The sequence below is a fragment of the Zonotrichia leucophrys genome, chromosome 9, assembly GCF_028769735.1.
Source record: "Zonotrichia leucophrys gambelii isolate GWCS_2022_RI chromosome 9, RI_Zleu_2.0, whole genome shotgun sequence".
Classification (NCBI taxonomy): Eukaryota; Metazoa; Chordata; class Aves; order Passeriformes; family Passerellidae; genus Zonotrichia; species Zonotrichia leucophrys.
In genome coordinates, this window is record NC_088179.1 from 21,366,551 (window position 1) to 21,391,076 (window position 24,526).

Here is a 24,526-nt window from a genome sequence, read left to right on the forward strand (position 1 = left end):
AAATAAAAAGAACAGTAAACTATACACATAAGGTATTGAAACAGGTTCTCTGCTCTGTTTGATTGGAGCTTCTTTGTGTATTGATGTTTGTAACAAAATGCTTCAGTTTTGCTGTCATAGATGTTGTGATGTCCTCAGAGTTTATTGTTTGGTGTGCATTTTGAGAACTAGTATTTTATTAGAAGACTAACATATTTGACCTGGTAATTGATTTTTAAAACTGTATTTATGCAACTCTTTTAAGGTGTTAAGATAGAATGGAAATCTCTCTAAAGCAATAGTTTGTTGGATGCAGATTTACCAAGTGGAGAATGTGTGTGAAGAGGAGATGCCCGAGGACTCGGATTGTGTGCACATGGCCAGAACACCTACACCACCCACCCTGTCCCCACCTGCCATCACCCTGGGCAATGGAGAGGCTCTCAATTCAGAAGATCCTTTGTCAGGTGAGGACAAATGCCAGGCTAAGATAGCTTTTGGTTTTGTGATTTGTGTGAGTAATTAATGGGCAACTATGTTTGTAGCTAGCAGGTACTGAGTAAAGGAAGGTGTTTGCATGAGGAGGGTGTGTTTGGGGAACAGTCTGAGATAAACCATCTTGTTTTAAAAGTGGAATCTATGAAGCCTAGGGAAGAGCCTGTGTTAGGGGTTGATGGGTGCAGAGATGGGTCTTGGGGATTTATCACCTCTTATTTCCTGATTCTGAGCCAATGGTTGGACATGAGTGATAAAACATAACATATTTTGTTATTTTTTGCAGAACATGGGGGACTGCCTTCAGTGACATCATCAGTCAGTGCCTCAGTAATTAAATCTCCATCTGATCCTTCCCATGCCTCTATTCCACCACCCCCTCTTTTGCTTCCAGCAGCAACGACAAGGAGCAACAGCACCTCCCTGCCCAATAGCATTCCCAGCCTAGAAAACAAACCTCCCCAGGCTATTGTCAAACCCCAGATCCTGACCCACGTCATCGAGGGCTTTGTCATTCAGGAGGGCTTGGAGCCATTCCCTGTAAGTCTAAATTTGCTAGGAATTTTTTACTGCTAATCTTTGAAATTTAATCTTTGTTAGAATGATTTTATTTGTGGCTAGTTGATATTTAGATCTGGAATTTCTGTTTCAGATGTTGGTTTTGACCTTCTCTCCACTGATTGGTGACTTGAGTAGTAGTAGGCTATGTCTGGAGTTAACTACAGAGAGTGGGTTTAGGCTACCACTTGGAATAACTTTTTAACATTTGTTTGCCTCCTAGATCCCTCTATTTAAGTGATCCCTTAATTTGAACCTCAGACCTGAGTATGTTAAAATTTTAAACTGCTACAATTTGTTGTTTTAAGCACTGGCAAGCCCTTAACTGGGCTAGGTGTAATTAGTGCAGTGTCTGGTAAGAAGCACTGTTGAAAATTTTAAATCACAAACTGACAATTCAAAGCCTGTCTTTCTAATTTAATGTGTGTCTCATTTTCCCATTCCTTCATTTCTGTAGATATAATGTGTTTCTCCCTTTGTTAAATATAATTGCAAACTCTGCAGAGCAGGAGTGAGTCTTAATTTGTTTGAGAAATGAGCTTTGTTACGATATAATTACACTTCATTGATATGAGGTAGAAACTGATCATCTTCTACTGAGAAAATTGCAAACAAATATTGTTTGTAATAATTCACTCTTGTGAATAATGTTAATTACCCACAGTTGCTTTGCTTTTGTTGCACTAGGTCAGTCGTTCATCTTTGCTGGTGGAGCAGCCTGCAGAGAAGAGATTGCTGGTGGAGGGTCAGATCATGAGTGTGGTGTGTGTTGAATCAGACCTGCAGAACACAAAACATGCAGACAACTCCTCAGACACAGAGATAGAGGATATGATTGCAGAAGGTTTGTAGTTTTTGCTTAAATGCCATTTCCCCCCTCCAGTTCTGTGTGCTATGAAATGGGAATCAACCTGTGGCCTGGCCCAGAGAAACCAAGTTATTCTGTGAACACACATTTTTGTATAAATTCATCTAAGATTTGAAAGTTCAGAATTTTTTTAGCCACCCCTGGGTTTTCTTTCCCACAGCTTGTATCCTTATAGTATCAGAGCTGGTTTTGGTGATCTGCTTAAATTTAGTCTCAATGCAAGTCTTTCTTTCATTCTCTTGAAAGATTTCTATTCCTTCTTCCATATCAAAACTCTTTGCAGCAGTCATTTTGTCCATAATTTGTTTCATTAGATATTAATTCAAATTTCTTTTCAGTATGAGCACTATGCTGAGTCTCGGATTTCAGACAGCTTGTCTGTTTTGTGGAATTTTCCAAACACTGAAAGTTTTGGGTTTAGTTTTTGTTTAGCTCCTTGCAGCTGGTGTTGGGTTTATGTAGAGAATTTGTAACTACTCATTAGATGAGCTGGTAGGTAACATCCAACACCGAGACACATCCACGTACACATCATGTGAGTGGAGGAGATTTGCTGATAATAAATCAGGGTATGATTGTGTGTGTGGCAGAAATACCTGCTCAGTATTTCCAGCTCTTTGCTGCACTGGTGCTTTTTGTAGAGCAGGGAAAGGGCCAGCTCATCAACAAGAGAAAATACTCTGTAACAATAAGCTGTAAATTAGCAGATGCAATAATGCTTTTCTTTGTTGCATGCAGCTTATCTTTTTCATAGATTGAATGTAAAATATATAGAAGATTCAATGTGTTCTTTGCTTTCACAAGTCCCTTTGGTTGTAGCAGCTGCTTCTTCAAAGAAAATACTTTAAAAGGTTAATTCATTATGCTGTTACAGAGAGTTTGCATTTATACTGTGGAAGGCCTGATTCTCTTAATGAATTCTTTATGAAGCAATTCATGAGGAATGTTACCCTTCTTTTTTTAATTGCTTGCTATGTTTGAGGGCAGACCTGCTCATGGGTGGCTTGAAATTCAACAAAAAACTGATTAAGTTCATTGAATAACTTAATTGAGGGGTCATTAAGGTTTGGTTTGCTCAAGATCTTTTCTAGACAGAATGAAATCTATGACTTGCTTAGATTTACATAATTGTTTGTTAATCAAAGTATTTAATTGAATGTGTTAAATATTTGAAGATCTTTTCCCTCCTTGAGGTGAGAGATGTGAACATAATTTTGTGTCGTTGAAACTGACTTTATTCCTCATTCCTTCTTTAGAGGGACTGGATGAAATTGAAAATGATCTTCTGAAGTGTGAATTTTGTGGAAAAATGGGATATCCCAATAAGTTTCTGCGGTCAAAAAGATTCTGTTCCACATCCTGTGCCAAAAGGTAACTTTATGTAGTTATTGTTTATAATTATCTGGCTAATGGATTAATCCCTCCTGGTTAAGAGAGCAAGAATTCACAGTCAACATCTGAATGCAAAATCTTCCATTATAACAACTGGAAAGTTGATGTTTAATACAATAAGTTTTAGAAATGGGGAATAATTTCCTATTTCTTGTCACCACTTAGCTCTTCTTTGGCATCAGTGTGTCTGGATATGACCTTTCTCATATGTCTGCTATGTTCCCATTTAGGTAGTGGGAATATATATATATGTTTGATTTGGTATTTCTTGGGATACCACCAGCAAAATAATCTTAAAGAGATTTAGTCCTTTAATCTTAGCATGGGATTTTTGCTTTTATCCTGCTTTGCCTGGGTATCAGCTAGGTAGAGAAAATGGAACCAGAAAATACAATGTGATTTTAGGTTTTTAGTGGACATTTCAGAGCAGAACTGTACTATGTGATAAAATGCAAAGGTATTTCTAAGAATGGGAAGGACAGACATCTTCCAGAGGTAATCTGGATGTACTTGATCCCACAATGAGATTAAGGTTTTGATGAAATGGCCTTTGAGACACCTTCCTCTTGTATTTCTGTGACAGCTGTTGTTGTAATTAAGCAGCATTTCTACAACACTGTGATTTTATGGTAACTTGATTGAATTCAGTCCAAAAAACCACTAGTGCATTATTGAATATATCTTACTTCTTTAGGCACAGCCTTAGTTGCACTAAGAAATTTGGGCTGTTTCCATCAGACAAGACCAGTCGTTGGAATCGGAAGTCAGATAGCCAAAGTCTTGGGCGGCGCGGGCGTCGGCCGAGCGGCCCTGAGGGGGCGTCACGAGATCATTTTCTTAGACAGGTCTGTGGAATATTTGCTTAAAACTATGGCACTGCTTTGGGAATTGCAAATAAAGCCTAATACTGGAGTTGCTGCGTTTTCCAGCTTCCAATTACTTATCCATCTGCAGAAGAAGATCTGGCTCCTCACGAAGACGCTGTTCCGACGGCCATGACCACGCGCCTGCGGAGGCAGAGCGAGAGGGAGCGGGAGCTGCGGGAGCTGAGGATGAGGAAAGTGCCAGAGAGCATCGACCTCTTGCCTGTGGTGCAGACTGACCCCTCAGTGTGGACTGTCGATGAAGTCTGGGCCTTTATACATTCTCTGCCTGGTATGGAAGGGGCAATAACTTGTTCTCTTGTTTTAACAGTGATGTTCCTTGCTTTCTAGCAGCACTGTGATGAGGAGGTGCTGTGGTAACAGCAGCAGTGTTAGCTGGTGATAGAGACTGGAATGTGATTTGTTTCCTCTTGCTTGTTCCTTCAGCACAAACCCCATGTTGATAGAACTAGTCCCACTTCTGCTGTTGCATCGCAGCTGATGGAGATTAGAGCTGTTCCTTCCTTCAGTCTGACTTCTCTCAAGAGGTCAGTAGAGAGATCAGACACGCTCCCTCCCTGTTACGCTGCTTTCTTCTCTTCCTTTCTCACTTCCTCCTTCTCTTCCTTCCTTCCTTGCTGCTTATTCAGTAGAAAAAGCAAGAGCAGTGTTCCTTCCCTTGATACAACTGAAAAGTTTGAAACACCTGGCATGATACAAGCCATTAAAAAAGAATAAGCAAGTTTCTGCTATAAAGTTAAAATTTGTTTTGCAGCTTTGCTCAGAGGTCTTCTGCCTAGAAACTCAGCATGCTGCTAGTCTCAGTTTGTTCTCAGAAAAAAAGAATATGGTTTTTTCCTTGTTCACAAACCTTTCCTTTAGATCAATATTCACCGTTACCTTTATGTCATCTTCAGGTTATTTGACATTTATAATTTCCTAACTCTCATAACCTTTAAAGCTTCACTCCCAACCTTTTCCCAAGGATGCCATTTTATCTGATCAGACACTGTAATCCCTACAGATAACAAGGCAGATCTCCACAGTAGCAGTCATACCAGAACTTTTGTTGCTTACCCATTAAAACCCAGGCTATGTTTGTTTCTAGTTTTCTACTTTTTCTGGAATGCTATCCCATTTTTTGTGAATCCCATTAGACTGTTAACCTGTAAGGAATATATCTTCACTGCTAAGTCATACACATGCATTGTGACAGACAGTCTTTGTAGTAGGTCAGGCAGAGAATTGTGTAAGAGATGTTTAAAATTGGCAAAAGTCATCCTTGGAGTACCTTTCTTCTGATAGTTAATTGCAATTCAGTAACAATTCAGCTTCTGGGAACCTGCAGTGATGGCTGTAAAAACAAGCAAAGCTCCTTAGGTTTGGGATGTGGTCATTCTGTTGCTGTACTTGAGCTGTGTTATGGAGTGGAGCTCTGTCACTGCTGTTTTCAGTTACTGTTTTTATGGATTCAAGACTCTGGTTAATTCAGTAACTAATCCTAGGCTCTCAATAAATGGTAGTTCCTGTGCTAGAATAACTGAAGTGCCACATAAACACAATTCACTTTCAAGTATGAAACCAAAAATTTTATTCTTAAAATGTGTTTTCTGTTTTGAAACCATTACTTTTACAATATTTCACCAGCTGCTGGATCTGGTTTCATTTTTTGGATTCTATAAACAAAGGTGATCTTTGATTTTAAACAAACTTATATTTATTTGTATGTAATGAAAGTTTATTATAATTACTCATTCCTCTCCATATGAAGGCCTATTTTCTGAAATGCTTTTTTTAAAAAGAAGTTCAATAGATATTTAAAGTTATATTCACAACCTGCCAGAATTTTTGTTGCTATGTTGCTGCATTTGGGTTTTGGGGTAATTTTGGGGTTTATTCTTTTCAGTATATTCTCAAGTCGCTCTCTTGAAAAAATATTTTATCATATACTTCCAAGACTGATTAGTGCAGGAAATAATACAGATGATTTCCATTATGGCACTTTATGTTATATATCTACTTGGTGCAGTCTGTGCAGACCATCTGCCATGCTGTAGGAAATGGTGATTTGTCACTTTTCCATAAACATTAGGAACATCTGTTTTCATTTCCAGCTTTCTGCACAGTCTGTAGCTGAAATGAACTTGTGTCCTTGTCAGGCTTTTCTGAGCTCCTCTGGAGCCTTTTGGAGAAGTCAATGTCCAGGACACTTTTTTGCCCTGTTAGCTGCTTCTTCTGGGGAAAGAGACAGAACAACTTAGGCTGACAGAATTGTTCTCCTTTCTGGCTTCAGCTGCAAGATAAATGACCTTTCACCAGCTCTCCACCCTTTTCTTTTGGCCAAGCTATTGCACAACAAGCAATTGCAAAAGTGCTTAAGAATATACCCAGATGTGCTTGGATGTGGGAACTGCAATACCTTCAACTTCCATGCTCTGCTTTTCCAAAAATGACTTTGATAAAAAATATTTAAGAAGTTGCATGGAAATTGCTTAAAGGAAAAAAGCTGGCAACAACAAACATCCAGTTTCCTATTGCAGTAGGACCAGTTTTGTTCTTAAATGTAAGAACTTCTCCTGATCTCTGACTCTTTGTAAATGGTGTGGTCTGACAATCACAATGTTCAGGTCTCAAATCAGACATGCCATGACACCTTTCCCAGAAATACTCAATACTTGAATTACAGATCCATTATCTGTTGTCAGCACTTCAGTAAGAAAACCTTTATGATGATGCCAGAGCTGATGTTGCATGAAGTCTGTTTAACAGATCATTAAGGAAAAAAATGTGCTTTATTCTTTGTGAGAATCTAACTTTTTCCAGCCTTGAATGTTACAACCTTCACACAGTAATAATCCAAATGAATTCATTTTTGGATGTTGATACATCCTTCCACATTTCCTTTCTGTTTGCCTTATACACATTTGTAAATCCTTCAGGAAATTAGGCTGTCTGTTCTTTATGGAATTTAAATCTGAACACACAAGAGAATATTAAATTAGTTCCTGTGATCTAGGTACAAAAGTTATTCACAGTAATTTCATATCTCTATAATAGTGTACTTTTTAAAAGGGAGAATGTAAAAATGCTGAAAAATAAGCTTCCTTGAGAAATAATTGACATCAGGAATGGAAGGTGGAGCACAAATGCAAGTGTGTCTGAAAGGCTCTGAGACAGATGGAGAGACTGCTGGGTTGAGAACACAAATGTATTAAAAAACCCCATTAAAAACATGGCTGGGGGAAAGAAGCTTCAAATAAACAACTGACAATGAGTGCTCTCATGGATGTTAGAAAACATTTATCCATCTAACAGAGCTGCCATAGAGCCAGGCATAACTGGCTGATCCTGCTCAGCACACATCCAGAACATCTTTGGAGGAACCTTTATTTCCAGTGTTCCTCTGTGGAAAGGGGCCCTCAGTTACTTGGGACAGTCCAACCTATGTGGAATCTTTTTCAGTAACCTGAAACTGGTATTTCATGTTGAGAAAAGGAGTTTAACTTGGGAAAAAAGATCCAACCAGTTTCAAGTTGCCCTTGTGAAGTGAGTTACTGCTGTGTGTAGAATATTCACTCTGATAACTAATGATAAATATCTTCCTGACATGGTTGTGCCAAATCCTGTACATCAAAGCTTTGTTTCCTTAGCTCAGTGGTGGCACACACAGATGGAATTAACTCCTTTTGGAAATTGTAGCTGTTTGGATGTTCTCACTGCACAGAGCAGTATAATATAGTTCTCATTTATAGAATTAGATAATAGTATCTTTTTATTGCTGGAAAGAACCCACTTGAATTATGTTCCTGATTGCTATTTCAGTGCTGTTTTCCCAATCTCTTCCAATGATGAGAGGTTGTTCCTCTTAATGAAATGAAAATTCTGTCTTTGCTGGGACTTGAAATTCCCAATGAGTAGTTCTCCAGTAAATACAGTGTAATTAGAGGCTGTAGTAAAAATTATTTTCATGTTATTTCAGAATTCCCATCATAATACTGAACTCTTGCATGTAATTTAGGTTCAACAAGCTAAAGGGATGAGCACTGGAAAATGTATTGCTGAAAAGCTCTGGTGGGGACATTGGATCTAAGAATGGGCATTTCTAAACCAGTAATCATATTTTTTATTGCCTTTAGGTTGTCAAGATATTGCAGATGAATTTAGAGCACAAGAAATTGATGGACAAGCTCTCCTTTTGTTGAAGGAGGATCACCTTATGAGTGCAATGAATATTAAGCTTGGACCTGCATTGAAAATCTGTGCACGTATCAATTCCTTGAAAGAATCCTAGGAGGTGAACATGAAGGTTTAAACAAGAGTTTCTCAGTGACAGAACCAACAGTAATATGCCAACATCTTCACTGTGGCATGAGTGTTACTGTGATGTTTTGTTAAGTAGGTGGGACTCTCCCCACATAAAGACTTTAAAATGTTCCTTTGATTATACCAGGAGTCCTCTGTAGTTTTCAACAACTAATAAGTTTATAGTAAAGCCTGAGTAATGCTTTGAGTTGAACTTTTTCATGGAAAAACATGAAGTGAAATATGCTGTGGTAGGTTAGATATTCCCAACATGTACTTCATTTTATGAGTTATGATTAACACCCCAGTCTCTAGACACCATTGAAATCGTGTTGCTGTATTCTGAAAGATTTTTCCCACATACAGCAGTGTTTGGACTGAACTAACAGAAGTGTCCACAGGCCCTGTGGAAGCACTAGTACCAGTAAAATGCTATGCATTTAGTTGTGCTCTCTGAGTTTGTTTTAGTCTTGAGCAAATTGTTTGTAAGGGGTAGGTTGGCAGCTGGTTTTCCTCATGTAGGCTTACCCTCATCTCTGCCACTATAGTATTTTCTTGAAGTCTGTAAAATACTATAAACCATGTAGATGTCTCATCAAAATCCTCATGATCAGGCTACTGACACTCCTGCCAGAGGTAACTGAAGCACATGTTACTTTACTCTTTGAATGCTGCTATGCACTAAGGGGGCATTAAGTGTTAGATTTGTAGTTTCACATGCTGCTAGTTAAGCTAGACCAGCAGTTCTCAAATGGGGGTTCAGAATGGACCTTGAGGAAGAGTGTGAGCTCTTGGGGTTCAGGTTCCCAAATGCCTGGGTGTGAGGGGCTGAAAACTGCAGCCAGGACCAGCTCATGTTGAGACAAGTTGCTTTAGAGACTGGGGGTAGAGAAGGGACAGCATAACTCAGATGTTCTTTTTCTTGATACCTCTTCTAACATCTTTCCCTGTAGTGCATTCCCATTGCCTCACTGGAAGCTTCCAAGCACCTTTTCCTTGTGCAGTGGCCACTGTGAGCTGTGCTTGCAGTGCTCTGAGGAAGGAGCAGTGAGGCCCCCTCAGAGCTGCTGCTGCCAGGAGGGAGCCTGGAGCTGCAGCTCAGCAGGAGGAATGCCAGTGTTGGCAGCTCTGGGAGAATGTCCTGGTTTAGGGCAAATTTGGAAGGAGCAGGACAGAGAAATATCCAGGGGCCCTGCTTTGTCCCTCTGGCAGGAGATTTTGCCTTGGATGCTGCAGACCCAGGGGGTGGGATTTTGGTGTCCCCCTCCATCTGCCCTCTCTCCCACTCTGTGGAGCAAATACATTTCCCCAGTTACTGATGCTCTTGGAAGCTGCCTGGGCTCTGAGGCAGCAGCACCTTCTTGGCCTTTGCCTCCCCCACCTGTGCACGGATGTTCATGGATGTGTTTTGTCTTTCTGTTCCCTCCCTTTTGCAGCTCCACTCCCCTTTTGTACAGACCTGGATCCTTAAGCTCTTGTTTAGGGAAAGAAGGGTACGTGTGCTGATAGTCATTGTGTATATTGGAATTAAATATGTGTACGTGTCTGCAAATAATGTATTTTTTGTATTTTATGCAAATTAATGCATAATATATGATTGTGTAGGGAGGTATTCAGGGGGCTGTACAGTATTCCTGAAGAGAAGAGGAACTGACCTAAAGTTTGAGAACTGCTGCCCTAGATCAAAAGGAGTCAATGCACATACACTGGCTAAAAGGCAGGTTTGTGACAGACAGATTAATATGTATATTATTTAACTGATGACCTTAAAGAGTAAATTTGAAATACAGAAAAATCTGTGCTTCATTTTCCTTTAATTAGACTATTGCTTTGTTTCCACTAACAGATTTTCTACCATTACCTTCTGGAGATCAACATTAGAGTCATTGTTCTTAATTACAGCTGTTTGAGCTTGCTAATAGCAGATGTTATTAATGTTTTTATTAACCACTGAAGCTGCAAGTTAGGACAACACTTTGCAGTTGCACGCTGGTTTGTGGTGAGAACCCCTACCCAAATGGCACCAAAGCTTTAGAGGATGAATTGATGCCTGGGTTTATTTTGGAGGGAAGTTGCTAAGCACTTTCTAATTTGTTTTTATTTTTTTCTATTTTCGGTTACTGTTGTAAAATAAACTTCTTAGTTGAAGTTCCAATGTTTGCTAATGTTCATTTGAAAGACATTCAAATGATGGAGACAGTGGGTTCCCATTTGTAGCATTTCTGTAAGATACACAGTGTAGCATATCTGTAACATATGTTCTAAAGGATATGTTCTGTTTTGATGAGCTAACTGAAGACTAAAGATATCTTAGATATTTATCCTTTGGCTTTTGTCTTAAAGTTTTATTATTTTTATACAGAAATCTCACTGGCTAATTTTTAATCTGTCTTCTGATTGTACTGTTCTTAGGCAATGTAAAAAGTAGGGATACATAAATGTGCTTTGATAATGGCTTAAGGTGTACTAGAAAATGTGGACTTAGGGGTCTTGTTTAGACCTGTAGTGAATCAGTGTTACATGCATGAGAATTTCATGGCTGCTTTAATTTTGCTTTATTAGACAGCTTTCAGGAGAGCTTCTGCATTAGTGTTTGTGTCCAGCTCAGCCTGCATCACTGCCAGGGGCCAGGAGCTCAGAGCAGACCCCAGTAAGGCACATCTGGTATGTAACATTCCCTGTGGGTTTGGGAGAGCCACAGATAATGAGTTATGCTTCACATATTCATAAGTGCAACAGCTTGGAGTGTGGGCCTTATGCATATTGAAAGTTTTGTTCCTTCTTCAGTGATTTTGGCAATTAACTGGAACTTTAAAGCAGACATAGCTATACCATCCTCTGCTGATAGAAGTGCACTTGTACAGGAGTGTTTGCCAGTGTAGCTGTGTCAATAAATTTTTTTTTTTTTAAAAATCACACTTGTGTGTGAAAGTAGGCTGGAAAATTTCCAAGTGCAACTGAAGTCTACTTGGGAAGCTTATGAATTTTCTCCAAAAAGCAATATAATACTTAGAGTCCTCCAGAACCATTTTATGTACTGACCATTTGCTGTTCAGATAGGTGAGGTTTTCCCAGGCTTACACTGCCATTTCCCATGGCTTTCCCACATGTTAGTACCCTGTACCCTCTTGCAAAAGAAGAAGTATTAAAGACTGAAGTGTATTTTAACACTTGTTCCCACAGGATATGTCTACAAGAAATCTTTCATATTCTCTTTATTTCCTGGGATTTTGCTTTCTGTATTCAGACTTGTGGTGTTGCAGGCTACCCCTCACAGTAATGTTTGCAGTATTTCAGCTTCTGTAGGAATAGGTCAGAAGGGAGATACATTCCATGGCTTTTCCCCTTCCTTTTTCTGCACCTCTCTCCATCCTACCCTACTCCTTAATGCAAACTGCAGCATTAGCTCAGGGCAAGGCCCTTTTGCAGAGCACTGGGCTTGAAGGTGTCTGTCAGGATTTCATCCAATAGAACAGAACTGAGACTCTTGTCTCAGCTTCAGGGTTTGTTTGGGGTTTTAAAGAATGATCAGAAGGGGTGTGCAGCCTCCCCTGATCCATCTGGCTTGTATCAGCATCCCTGCTTTGCAGCAGGAGCCGGGCACTCCCCTGAGGAGGCTTGGCTGCCTCCACTGACTCCAAGTGCCAGTTTTGGCTCACCAGGGAGTGTCTGAAGGGGTTTTAAACAGGCTGCATTGTAAATCCATTCTTTACCCACTAACCCATCATATTTTTTCCAGAAATGAAGTTCTTGATGGAGGGTAAAGCCTTTGCTAGATTTTTGTCAATGAGACAATTCAAATACAACATTTGAGTCCTGCAAGCATCCATTTCCTCATTTTTTTCCTGTGAAAGCAGGTATTTACCCCCTGACTTCCCCCTGTGCTTTGTCCAAAAAGGAATCCAGCCTTTTGGATAGAACAGATTGAATTCCTTTGTGAGTGCAGATGTGGCAGGAACAGGAAAGGATTAAAGGGTGAAACCAACAGTTTGGGCAGATCTGTGATAGCTTTTGCATCATTTCTATATCTTGAAGTGGAAGGAAATATTCAGGTACAAAACCACTGAAGTGTAATTGGGATGGAAGTTCAGTGTGAGGCTGGGCTGGGTGTGCTGTGGCACTGCCTGGCATGGCAGCTACAACTGATGCCAGTTCCAGATGGATGTTCTCATTCTGATATCACAATATCCATGCAGAAACTTCCACCTCAGGAGCTCAACAGATTTCTTACACAGTGACAAATCTACAGCTCTGAGTGATCAAAGAATTCAGTGACAGCTGTGTTGTGTCCTGGTTTTGCAAATAATTAGACATCCCCATAATTTATAACATGAGTAGTTCTGATTGTGCTGAGACTGCTCATATTAAACCTCAGCATGTATAAAAGCTTGCAGGGTTATTTTCTCACTAGTTTTGTATAGAGATGTCCTGTTAGCATATCCTTAGAAATATATTTGTCATCATTAACCAGGTATTTCCTCATTGATTGTTCTAGGCTGCAGATAATGACTGTGCAAAACAATCAGTCTAGGGTAGTTTTTTAATATGCACCTGAATTAGTTTATTAGAGATGGAGAGAAGCTAATATTTTAGTATTTTGTTTTAAATACCCTGTTCCTATTCAATGCTGATTTGAACAGGCATGAGCACAGCTATCAAGGAATAATTTCAGTGTAAAGTGTTAATTGCTCATAGTGAATTAATTTTCAAGTCAGTCTTGCATAGTGAGCTGTAGTTTCAGACAGGAAATGCTGTAAGGAGAAAGAAATTTTAAATTCATTTAATGCTTAGTTCATTTAAGATGAGCCTAAATGAAATTAATTTTAAAAGAATTTGCCTTTAGTCATGAGAGGTTACTTAGACCTGAAAGGTTCTATGTAGTTACATACCTGGATGGCCTTGCAAATGGTGACATTTGAAAAAGAGCCAGTAGTGATGCTCCAGTGCAGCTGTGTGGGTTTTTCAGGAAGCTGTCCCTGGCCTGAGCTGATGGAGTCAGGGCTGGGACCCAGACTGAGCCCCAAGGCAGTGAGCACACAGTTCCTAATCCATGAGAATCAGCCTGGTTTGTTTTTACCATCTTCATCTCCTGGGAAATCTGACATTTCCTTCCCCACTTCTGAAAGTGGCATTTTGCTCTGCTGGGTGTCAGCTCTGGGGCTGGGGAGTTTGGGGTGCTGCCTTACCCCTGGCTCTCAAATCAGCACTTCCACGTGTGCTCCATCCCAAGCTGCTGTGCATGTTTGTGTCACCCCTGCACTAAAACACACACCTGCTCATTCACTTGAAGGTTGCATAGTATTTTCTAATCTCTTACAGCAAAGTGGAAGGGAAAAAGCAAAGTTCAGAGATATGAATATGCTGGTAATTGCAGGTATATGGAGTAAGCTCATAGTCCAGCTTTTGTAGCCATGGATTTAACTTTTCTGAAGCACAATTCTGGGAGCCAGTGTAATGAACAGATTTCAAGTTAATTTTTTTTACATTTCCAGCAAGTATTCCTGTTAAATTATCCAAATAACTCTGTAGAGTAAGGAGCTAGAAAAACAAGATTTTAAAGGATTTTTTTTTCCATTTAGAAGTCATTGTAACTTGAGCACAGTTGTGCATTTGTAGAATTGTGATGATAAACACTGTTTAAGTGCAATACATAACACTGAAGGAGCATTTAATTGTGTTTATGAAGCACTGCTTGGGTACATGGGGTTGTTGACAGGCTTGTGGTGTTGCTGGGTAATCATCAGGGTGTCTGTGCTGATTATGGGATTGGGCTTGAAGCACAAATGTCTTTGATTCGTGAGGTAGATCTGCTTTGTGAGTGAAGCCTGGGCAGCCTGTGGAAGCCTTGTGGTGTCCTCCTCTACCCAGCCAGCATGCTCCCATCCTCTGGCAGCTTCTGCAAATTCAATTCTGGAAAGAGCAATGAGGGATTCTGCACACCCAGCTTCCTTTCCAAGTAGTCTTTGTGTTACAGAATGCATGTGTGTAAAGATGAAGGGTTTTATCATTGAGTGCCAAATACTCTATTCAGAGTTGAAAACACATAGAATATCTCATTAAAATCAATGTTGACTTGTAAGAGATTCTTTAAATGAGAAAAGTACAGAAGTCTGCCATAAATGTTTAACACTTTAGCTGCTGTTAGCATTAATATCCATACTGTAAGGTATTTGAATGGTGTAAAGCCATTAGATGCTGGCACAGCACGAGAAGTGATGTAGAGAGGAGTTGTAGCAGTGGTTATCTGTAGTTCATTTATTTCAGATATTTCCATGTTCCTGGCACAGCTTCTGTCCTCTCTGGCAGTGAAGCTGTCACCCTGTTCTACAGAGGGAGGGTTGGGACTGCCCAGAAGCACCAGGTTAAAAAAATGCAGAGGAAAAGAACAATTTCTAGGAAGGCAGTAGGATGGAGATCACTGCACAGCTGGGGTCTCCCTCCATGAATGCCAAGGATAAAAGTGGGCTGGCAAACAGAGTTACCATAAATATCTTTTAAAACAGTCCCTTGGCAGGCTCAGGCACCATGGCTGGAGGTTGCTGGAGACCTGCAGTGCCACTGTTGCCTCCTCAATGGAGGTGACAGCCTAAAAGTTGACACTTTTCCACAAAAAGTAAGAAAGAATAAATTTGACAAGTAATACAGTGATGTAACATCAATCCATTAATATTTGCTTTGGCTGCATGTTGTGGGTTCCCTGTAAAAAATGTTAAAAACTTCAAGTGGCTTTAGGAGCACTGAGCAGCTACAGGAATTCTGGCACGTTAGGGCAGATGGGGTTGTGTAAACTTTAATTAGGCCTTGGGAAGCTGAACCACACTGATAAATAAAACATGTCAGCAGCCTCACCCAACTGGTTGCAGTTCCAGTTCTGTGCATGTTAGTGATTCAGAAGGGTGAGACTTACCATGCAAAACACACCTGAAATGAACTTGAAAATAGCTTTTCCTTCATCTGGTGTTGAACAAACTTTAAAAGAGGAATTTCCCCTTGCCTGCCCAGTCTGTAGGAATTAGTTATTTCATGATTCTGAAATGCCTGGTGCATTCCTATAGTTGATGTATTTGCTGATTTTTAAATGGAATTAGGTTTTGTAAATATTTTGTCAGCCCCATTTCAGTGGGTGTCCAGTTTCTATAAAACCTGAAGAAATGCTGTGTCAAACCCTGTGTTTAGCCATGGTTTATCCTGCAGCATCTCCAGCACCAACTAACAGCAATTCCAGTTTGAGGGAGCAGGGAGAGACTGCTTAGGGCTGTTTTTCCAGTTAACATTGCATTTGTTTTCCTACTTTTAACATGGAAATAGAATTTCCTCCAAGTACATTTTCCAGCATAAAAAATGAAATAATTTGTGGTGCCAAACACTTCAAACTATATTGCTAAGCATTGCCTCCTCTTATTGCACTAGTTTTAAAATTCAGATTTTGATCATTTACTGTCCTTTTGATGGCCTTTTAACCAGGATTTCCCCCAGAACCATTTTCTACTGCTGAAAAATGCTTGTCCCCTTTTGATTACATCACAGAAACCTCAAAGCAATTTACCACAGCTTGTGGGTGAAAGAAGCACTATGTGGGGTGAAGTAATAGATCAAAATAATCAGATTTGGTATGTTTCAGAAATCAAAGATTAATTTATGATCAAGATGTTATTGTGTATTCTTATGGAGTGAAATACTGGAATATTCTTTTATAAGAAAATTTAACCCATGTAGTATTAAATTCTGCAGTTAAATCTATCTCTAGAATTGATATATAATAAAATAAATTATTACCCAAAATTTAAATTTTACAATTGAAGAGCACACAATGAGCTATGTAAAAGTATGATCTTCACTTTGTGAATCATTTTTTAAGAAGCACTTTCCTATTGCCAACTAGCATGTGAATGAATTTTAGATTCTCTCATTTATGATCTGTAAAAGTGACATTTCTTCAATCTGTCTGTTAATGGGTGAATCCATCCTACAAATGCTGAAACAAAGCACCTTATACTATGCTGCTTAAACTTGCTTGTAATTGCACCTTTTGTTATCTGCAGAGTTTTCTTAATGAGTATTCTTGTGTGAAATCATTGTTCCCTGTGGGTCTGGGGGACAGTTAACCAACCTACAGCATCATTTACTTAGTTTCTCTTTCAATACAACATTGTATTGTGAGTTTAGTGCTTCAGAAATAAATGCTAATTTCATTTGTCTGCTTTGGTTGTGTATCATTTATTTATCTTATCCAAAATCCAATCAAGTCCATTGTAAAACTCTAAGAATTTGAAAATTGAGAGTATTTTTTCTAGAAGTCTAATTCTTTCCCTGCTGAATTAGTCCCACTTCATATTTAACTATTTTAAAGCAATTTTGGCTTCAAAATAAGCTATATTTTAATTTGAAACATTCTTTAACCTTGGGCATGCATTTATGTATAGCAACCTTGATGCTTGTTGCTTTAATTATTTAATTATTAATATGTTCATGTATCTTAGAGGAGCAGCAGCAAAGAAACAATGAAACAGCACCTCTTCTGAGGCTGTGGAAGTTGCACATCTTGCACTGGTTTTGTACTATAAAAATTTCTATTCCTGTAAGAGTCATAACTTTAACTAAAACAAGTTATTTCTTGTTAAACAGACAGCAACCCTTACCTTCCATCCAGCTGACAAAAATCCACATTTTAACAACAAAATACACTTCAAGAAGTCATTTGAACCTTAGGTCAGCATCTGTATGTAACTCCAGCCTTCAAGATGTTATTGCATTTTGTACTGTAAAACCTGAGATAATTCCATTTAAAGGAAGTGTAGAATTCTAGTCAGAAAAATGACTGAAAACTTGTCCTATATAAGCAGTGGTTTTTTAAAACATGTAAATTGAAGTTGAATTCCTGGCCCGGCAGTGCTTGCAGTGCAATATTCACTGGAGTATTGCTGGACACTCGATGGAGTGAAGCTCTGGAGATGTTTCCTTGTTTTCTGTAAGGACCTGGCCACCCAACAGCCGAGTTCTGCCTCTTTGCAGCCCTTTCAGCATCGTTAGCAGATGACAATTACTGTGCCTGGCTTATCAGCTGCCTTTGTGCTTTCATTGTTGAACGGCATAAAGCAGAATTTCCAGCTGACAAAGGGGTCTGTGCACCAGCCCTCCTCTGTCAGCTCCACATCGTGGCAGCGGCACCAGTAGGCTGCTGCCAGGAGGAAGCTGTTGATGAAGCACAGCCAGGGCACGTTCATCTCCACGTAGGCCGGGATCTGCACACCCAGGAGCACAACCACCACCTGCAGAGCCACAAACGGTGCCCAAGTGCCAAGGAAGCACAGGAGGAGCCTGCTCAGGAGCTGCCACTTACAGCAAGTGGTGTTGTTGTGCACGTAGGGGAAGATGAGCACAGGCTGGCTGGACAAGGAGAGCAGCCTGGCAGACAGCAGCATGGCTGTCACCTCCTTGCAGCGAGCCAGGAGAGCCGTGCCCAGCAGCAGCACCATGGCCCACGACACCGAGGAGCTCTGCCAGCTGCCAGACACAGGGCACTGGGAAGGGGAAACACTGTTCTGCATCTCCAGCTCTTCAGAGACAGCAGGAACGTGGAGAGTGCAAAAAAACCCAGAAATCCATATAACCACCACGGCAAATCCATAAAGGAATTTCCGAGCTCTTGTAGGGAGCTGGGATGTGTGGGAGACGGTGCTGTAATAATCCAGAGCAGCCAGCAGGTACACTGGGAAGGGCACAAGGCCGTAGGTCAGGGAGCAGATCTGGGTGAGGAGGCAGATGTGGTACTCTGTGAACCTCACACCCCACAGTGCAAAGTCCTCAAAACAGAAAATGAAACACAGGCTCAGCAGCAGTGTGAAATCGAGAAGTGCCACTGAAACGCAGAAGTATCCCATAAAACTGACTTTCACTGGTTTTGCCTTCATTTGCAGCATGAAGAAATCAAGGAAGACTTTTCCAAGCATAATCAGGACCAGCATGTAGCTGATTTCAAGACGTTGGCTGGTGTGGGTGCAGTGGTACTGACCAGAGCCATTTTCACAGAGTCTGGCAGCCATCCTCCAGTGGTGCAAACAGCAGAAGTAAATGTCACAGGGCACAGTGCTTCATCTCTGAAGAGAAAAAAAAAAACATTTGTAGAAACTTATTTATTTCTGTGTAGCTCTACCAATTAGTTCCATCATAGCAACTACCCAATTTGTCTGAATTTTTCAGGCTCCTGAATGAAGAGTAAAGAGCCTCGCTAAATCATCATTAGATTATCAACAACTGCCTAAATTTTGAGAGTTAACATTTGAGTTTTACCATTCTTGAGAGTTAAAGGGTCAACATAATTTACTTTTCTAGTTAATGACCCAAGGAAAGGTTTAGGAAAAAAGGTTGATGATGTTCCTTTCCTTTCAAAGGCATGGAGAGGTCTTTCTGTCCAGCTGGCCAGAGGGATGGAGGTTTCAGAGCTCCTGCATATTCTGAAAAAATTACAGGACAGAAATCACACAAGACACTGCAGGAGATGCTGCAGCACAGCCTCACAGTTCATTGTGCTCATAGAATCTTTAGGAAATCAAGACTGCAGAAATATCTTGAAAGCAGAAAAAGCGTCAAGCATCACCTCCTTTTTTGGTGGAAAAATCCTGGAACTCCAAGGCAAAACAAAGCACAAGGGCTTCGTTAGTGAATTGGGCTTTTTTGTTCATCTCTAAGTGCTACAGTGACGGAGACCTCAGAGCAGCTGGTTTTCCCTTCAGACCTCCACAAGTTTCTTTATAAGTCTTTTCCAAATATTATTTCCTAAGGAAAATGAACATAGGGTGGCTCTGTGTATGTCAGCAAGACAGCATGGACAGTTTCATCTGATTTCTTCTCTCTTTCCTTAAAGAAGCAGGGTGGTGTCTGAGCTCCCAGTGAGAGCAAAGAAGAGGTGAGGAGCCGAGGCAGCTGTAAAAAGGAACTGACTCTAAGGCTCTGTGTTAACAGCGAATTGTTTCCATTTAAGCAGACACCTTGTGTTAGTGCACGTTTGAGTTCGAGTGTCCTGAGAGCAGAGTTAGAGCAGCTACAGGTCCTTGGCAGCACAACCTGAGAAGCATCCATGGAGTTTGTTTACAAGCCTACCTGGGCTGGCCGCTTCACTCTTCATCTGCACAAGTGCATCCTCTGAAACCTGATCTGTCTTTACAGCACGGCTTAATTCCGGTGTTTTGTCTTCATGCGCTGGATGCTGCACTCGGGTGCGCAGAGGAGGGAGCCTGCACGCAACAGGGTCCCGTTCAGTAAGATAATAATTAATACTACTAATGCTAATAATAATATTAATAGCAAGGCGGCCTCACCTGTCCGGGGCCGTGCGGGCACAGCCCCATCCTGCGCACTGAAACCCCGCGGCTGCCGGCGCCTCCCGCTCCTCGTCCCGGCCGCCCCCGGCGGGGCTCCCGGCGGGTTCCTGCTCCTCTCCGGAGCCGCAGGGAGGGAGGGAGGCGGCCCGGGGGGCTCCGAGGGACTCCCGGGCTGTCCCCGCCCGGCCCCGGCCCCACCTGCGGCCGCCGCTCCGCGCTCCCGCCCGCGGGGCCGCCACCTCCGCCCGCCCCAGCGCGGCACCGGGCGGGACCGGGCGGGACCGGGGAGCGGCGGTGCGGGCTCGTGTGGGGGAACGGGGCACAGCACGGGTAACCGGAACGTGTATAGCACATACAGCACACGGAACCGTTGGCTGTGTACAGTTAGGACTGTTGCACATACTGGAGTATAGTAAAATGTTTACAGCCGACAGAGGTATTGCAACTTCTGAGCACTCAGTCCACCCACAAGTATCTGAACACTGATGCTTTCTGAACACTTTCATAGTTGTTTTCTTCTTAGAGAAGAAAACAGAGCATATATAACATGTAACAGCTATTAAGAAAACATATAATATACGCAACATATAACACATAACATATAGCACACTAACATACATATAACACATAGCACATGTAACACATACACATATATAACACACATAGCACATATAACACTTAACATTTAGCACACATAAATAACACATATAACACACATAGCACATATAACATGACACACAGTACATATAACACAAAATATCATCCCTGGGGAGCAGTTCTGTGTGTTGTGTTTGATCCCCCAGCAATGGGAGCTGAAGCAGCCTCGTGGTGCCTCAGTGCTGAGAGCAGCACGGTGGGATGCCCAGACCCTTATAAAAGATAAATATTTTGGGTTGTAAATGTGCGATGTGTGTGGGAGAAAAGGTGATGGAGGGGCATGAGGGTGCTTCAGCAGGAGCCCTCAGGTCCCCCAGCATGGCAGGGAACACAGGATGCTCCCTCTGGGAAGCCCTGTGCCCACACGGGGGGGTATTGTTTGATGTAGCTGTGTGTACAAAAGAATCAAGTGGCTGGCAGGATTTCCGAAAGCAACTAACTCTCCAGAATTAAATTTAGATGTAAGCTGTGATTTTTTCTCTCCTATATTTTTTCTTGCCCCTCTCCTCTCCACTTCCATGGTTCATCTTAAGATTTAAAGAACTTGAGGGGGAAAAAAGTACTGCAGTACTACAGCTGTCAAGCTGTAAAACTTGACAGCTTAAAGTAATCTTCAGCAGCGTTCTTGCTGACCACAGTTATTTATCCACACAGTGTTTATTAGGACTGTTGCACAAATTGGAGTATAATAAGAAAATGTTTACACCTGACAGAGGTATTGCAACTTCTGGGCACACAGTCCACCCACAGGTACCTGAACACTGATGCTTTCATAGTTGTTTTCTTCTTAGTGTTATCCCAGGGCAAAGCAATGAAAGTGATTTTCCCAGAGGGAGCAAATGAACTGTTTGGATGTCTGGGTTTGTTTCTGTTCATGTCTCTCTTTCTGACTGCAGAAACTGCTGCACAGGCCTGTGTGAGGAGACACCTGGTTGTTGGGAAGGGGGAACCAGGAGGGGACAGGGACAGTTTAGACATTTTTTTCTGCTGATAAAAATTCTAATGAATGTGTGATCTCCAGAATGTGTCAGCTCTGTGCTCAGTGAACCTTCCAGGGGAGTTCCTCAGTGGGGACCACAGAGCACAGTTCTGTCCACATTACATCCCTTTTCCTTTCCACCACCTTGTGCTTGCTAGAAATTTGCTTTTAACTCACTGATTACTCTTGTTTTCTGCTCCTGAGTGCTGTTTCTCATCTTCCATCCCAGAGAAATGATGGCACAAGATGGGATATCCTGGAAATAAATACAGGGCTTGGTGCTGGCAGGTCCTTGCTAAATCAGGAGCTGCTCACTCCATGTTGGATAATGGCTGCCTCTTCCTTCACAGGAAAACTTGCAGGTCCTTAAACAGCATGTGCTAAATAATGTCTGGAGCCATCCTGCTTGGTTAAAGAGGCAGCATTTCTCTCCATGAGCAGCAATAGAAAGCTTTAAGGAATTAGTTTATATTTGCATGGAGGCAGCTGTGTGTAAAAACAAGACAGGAGACTCCTCCTCAAGGACAGAGATACATGAAATAATACAGAGAATCTCTTCTAAAAGCTGCTGTGTGTTAAAAGCTCATGCAGTGGTTCTGTGTTGCGTGTTTAGGACATTTGCATCGAGGCTTCCTTCCTTCTTCAGGGCTGTTTCCTGCTGCTGGTTGCTCATATTTTGGGTTCTGTTGTTCAACTCAATGGAGAGAAACTTTCCTGTTTCCTGCTGGTCCTTCCCTTAGGGGAAAGCAACAAGAAAAAAGATCACCTCTAGTTTCAAATCTAACAATAATTTTCTGAAAGAAGCGGTGAGTGAACAAACTGTGCTCCCTGAGCAGGTGTTGGGCTCTGCCCCATCCTCGCTGCTGTGCTGGAGCTCAGCCCTGCAGCCCCCTGGGTCACTGTGGCCCCTGAAGGCTCTGAGGAAGAGCAGCAGGGACCAGCAGAGTCCCCACATGGTGCTGTGCCTGAAACAGGGCAGGAGGTTTCCTTCAGACAGGGGCAGGTGCAAATAATGAACAAACTCCTTTACAAGGAGGTGTGGGCTGTGCTTCCTGTGCAGTTTAAGCTCTGTCTTTGCTTTCCCCCTGCTCCTCCTGTTTGAGATGTGCTGGGCTTCAGAAGTTCATTGTCACCAGCCCCTTTATTGTGTCGAGCAGAGGAGGAAGTTTAAACCTCACCTCTGTGCATTTCAAGCAGTTTATGTTGGCATCTCGGACACCTGAGGCCCTGTGGGCAAAGACAAGGAGATAAATGCATCTTTGTGCATGTTGGTGTCACGTGTGGGGGAAGCTGCACCCTGTGAACTCCTGCAGAGGTGATGATGATGATGATGATGATGAGGAACATTCCCACTCCCAGTGAGGGGCTGGGTGACTCTCTCTGGAGGAGCCTGGCCCCACAGCCAGGGGCAGTGGGCACTGGGATGTCCCTATGGAATGTTCTGGAGCTCATTGTCTGTGGGGTGAGTGCCAGTCCAGCCTTCCCTGCCTGCTCCCCTTTGCCCTGGCTGTGCCTTTACCTGGGTGGAGCCCAGCTGAGCCTGTTTAGTGCCCTGGTAGGTTTGTGCCTCGTCAGCACTGGATTAGCAACCCGAGTTTTGCAGAGGTTGTGGAGCTGTTGGTCCTGAAAGGCTGCGTGGCTCAGAGAGACAGAGTTTATGAAGATTTTATAATTTTAATAGAATATTTAACTAATAGAATATGTAACCAGTAAACTGTTTAATCAACTTTATTTTTAACAAATTTTACTTTGAAAGAAAAAAGTGTTTTACTGATGTCCCATTTGCAAGATGTTTTATTTTTCAAGAACCTTTTAAAAGAACAGACAGTATGTGGTGGATCTTCATTGGATCGCTTGAGGTGCTCATCTTAAAAAAACAAGTTTGTTCCTAGGAAGATCTTGTTGAAGAACAAGAAACACATTTCCATAGTCATTTTAATTTGAAGGCTTTTAAAAAATAGAATTCTAATTCTGCTTATTCAGAGAAAATCCAGAAAATGCATTCCAGAGCTGGTGTCAGCCCTGCTGGATTTTCAGGAGTGGTGTTTCCTTGGTTTGTGTCCCTGCTGTGTGCTGTCTCTGCTTTCCTGCTGCTCATGATGTCACTGCAGTGTTGGGTTTTTGTCTTTGACACAAACACTTTTTCAAGGAACTGGAAAAAAGGTGCTAAAAGCAAGACCCTAAAAACTGCATTGCATGGACCAGCAATTTTAAAAACCCAGTTTGTGGTTTACTGGTCACTGTAACACAAAACTAAAATTAAGACTGAAGCAAACGTGGAGTGCAGGGTGTGATCAAACTCTCTTTGTGTTGCTCACAAACACCAAAGCAGAGCTAAAAACCTTTTGTAACCTTTTAGTATATTAGTACTTCTTGGTAGACTTCAATTTTAAGCAAATTCTGTTGTGGCTCTTTCATTTAAAAGGAAGCTAAAAAGGGGGAAAATGTAATTTCAATCTCACCTTCAGTGGGAAGAATTCAAAACTCCATCTTCTGACTCCCTACAAACAGCCCAATTACTGGTTGAACACTCACAGGTCAGAAAGAGAAAATAAGAATTCACTGTGAAGGCCTGTGAGAGTCGCCTGGGGCTCTGCTCTGTGTTTTTATTGATTAGCAAAGATGAACTGCCAGATTCTCCCTCCTAAGCACCTCCATCCCTCACTAGATCCAGGCTCCAGGGGACTTCCAGGGATCACAAGCTGAGCCTTTTCTGTGTTTGCCTGTTGTACATGATGAGGATTAATGGTTGTTACCACCTGCAGAAAATCTTTGATCTTTATCTGAAGCAGGATCAGTGTTTACCCAGGACTGTTCCCTCCTTACTTCAACTTGCACTGAAACTGTTTGCACAGTGCTGTTGCTAACTCTAAAGTAATTTGTCTCTCAGAAGTCTTTTATCACAAAACATTTCTTTTTTCTGTGATCATTATTTTCCCATACAAAAAAAAATTACACATGGCAAAGCAAATGCCTCTGTGTCAGGCAGGCAGTAATGGACTCTTTGTGGACACTATCAGGAAATGTGCCTTTTGTTTTCCTGCACCTGTTGCTGAATTACAAATAAAATAATCCAATGCTTTATTAAATAAAATGAGAAGCCCTAATGAAA

The 24,526-nt window shown here is 41.5% G+C and overlaps 2 protein-coding genes across 9 annotated transcripts in view; one reads left to right on the forward strand and one right to left on the reverse strand.

Moving 5' to 3' along the window:
• Positions 1–16,655, forward strand: part of PHC3 (polyhomeotic homolog 3) — a 30,962-nt gene extending 14,307 nt beyond the window's left edge. For all 8 annotated transcript variants that reach the window (XM_064721238.1, XM_064721233.1, XM_064721237.1 and 5 more), the window contains 7 exons: positions 296–446; positions 761–1,014; positions 1,720–1,876; positions 3,157–3,271; positions 3,987–4,137; positions 4,222–4,447; positions 8,292–16,655. In XM_064721238.1, coding sequence (XP_064577308.1) covers positions 296–446; positions 761–1,014; positions 1,720–1,876; positions 3,157–3,271; positions 3,987–4,137; positions 4,222–4,447; positions 8,292–8,446 — 1,209 coding nt within the window. In that variant the 3' untranslated portion in view covers positions 8,447–16,655. The remainder of the gene's footprint in view (positions 1–295; positions 447–760; positions 1,015–1,719; positions 1,877–3,156; positions 3,272–3,986; positions 4,138–4,221; positions 4,448–8,291) is intronic.
• Positions 16,652–19,902, reverse strand: GPR160 (G protein-coupled receptor 160). Its single transcript, XM_064721242.1, has 3 exons — positions 19,776–19,902; positions 19,558–19,691; positions 16,652–18,554 (listed from the first exon to the last, which is right to left on the reverse strand). Exon 3 carries the CDS (start codon positions 18,498–18,500, stop codon positions 17,484–17,486), a length of 1,017 nt encoding a protein of 338 aa, XP_064577312.1. The 5' UTR covers positions 18,501–18,554; positions 19,558–19,691; positions 19,776–19,902; the 3' UTR covers positions 16,652–17,483.
• Positions 19,903–24,526: the final 4,624 nt, after the last annotated feature.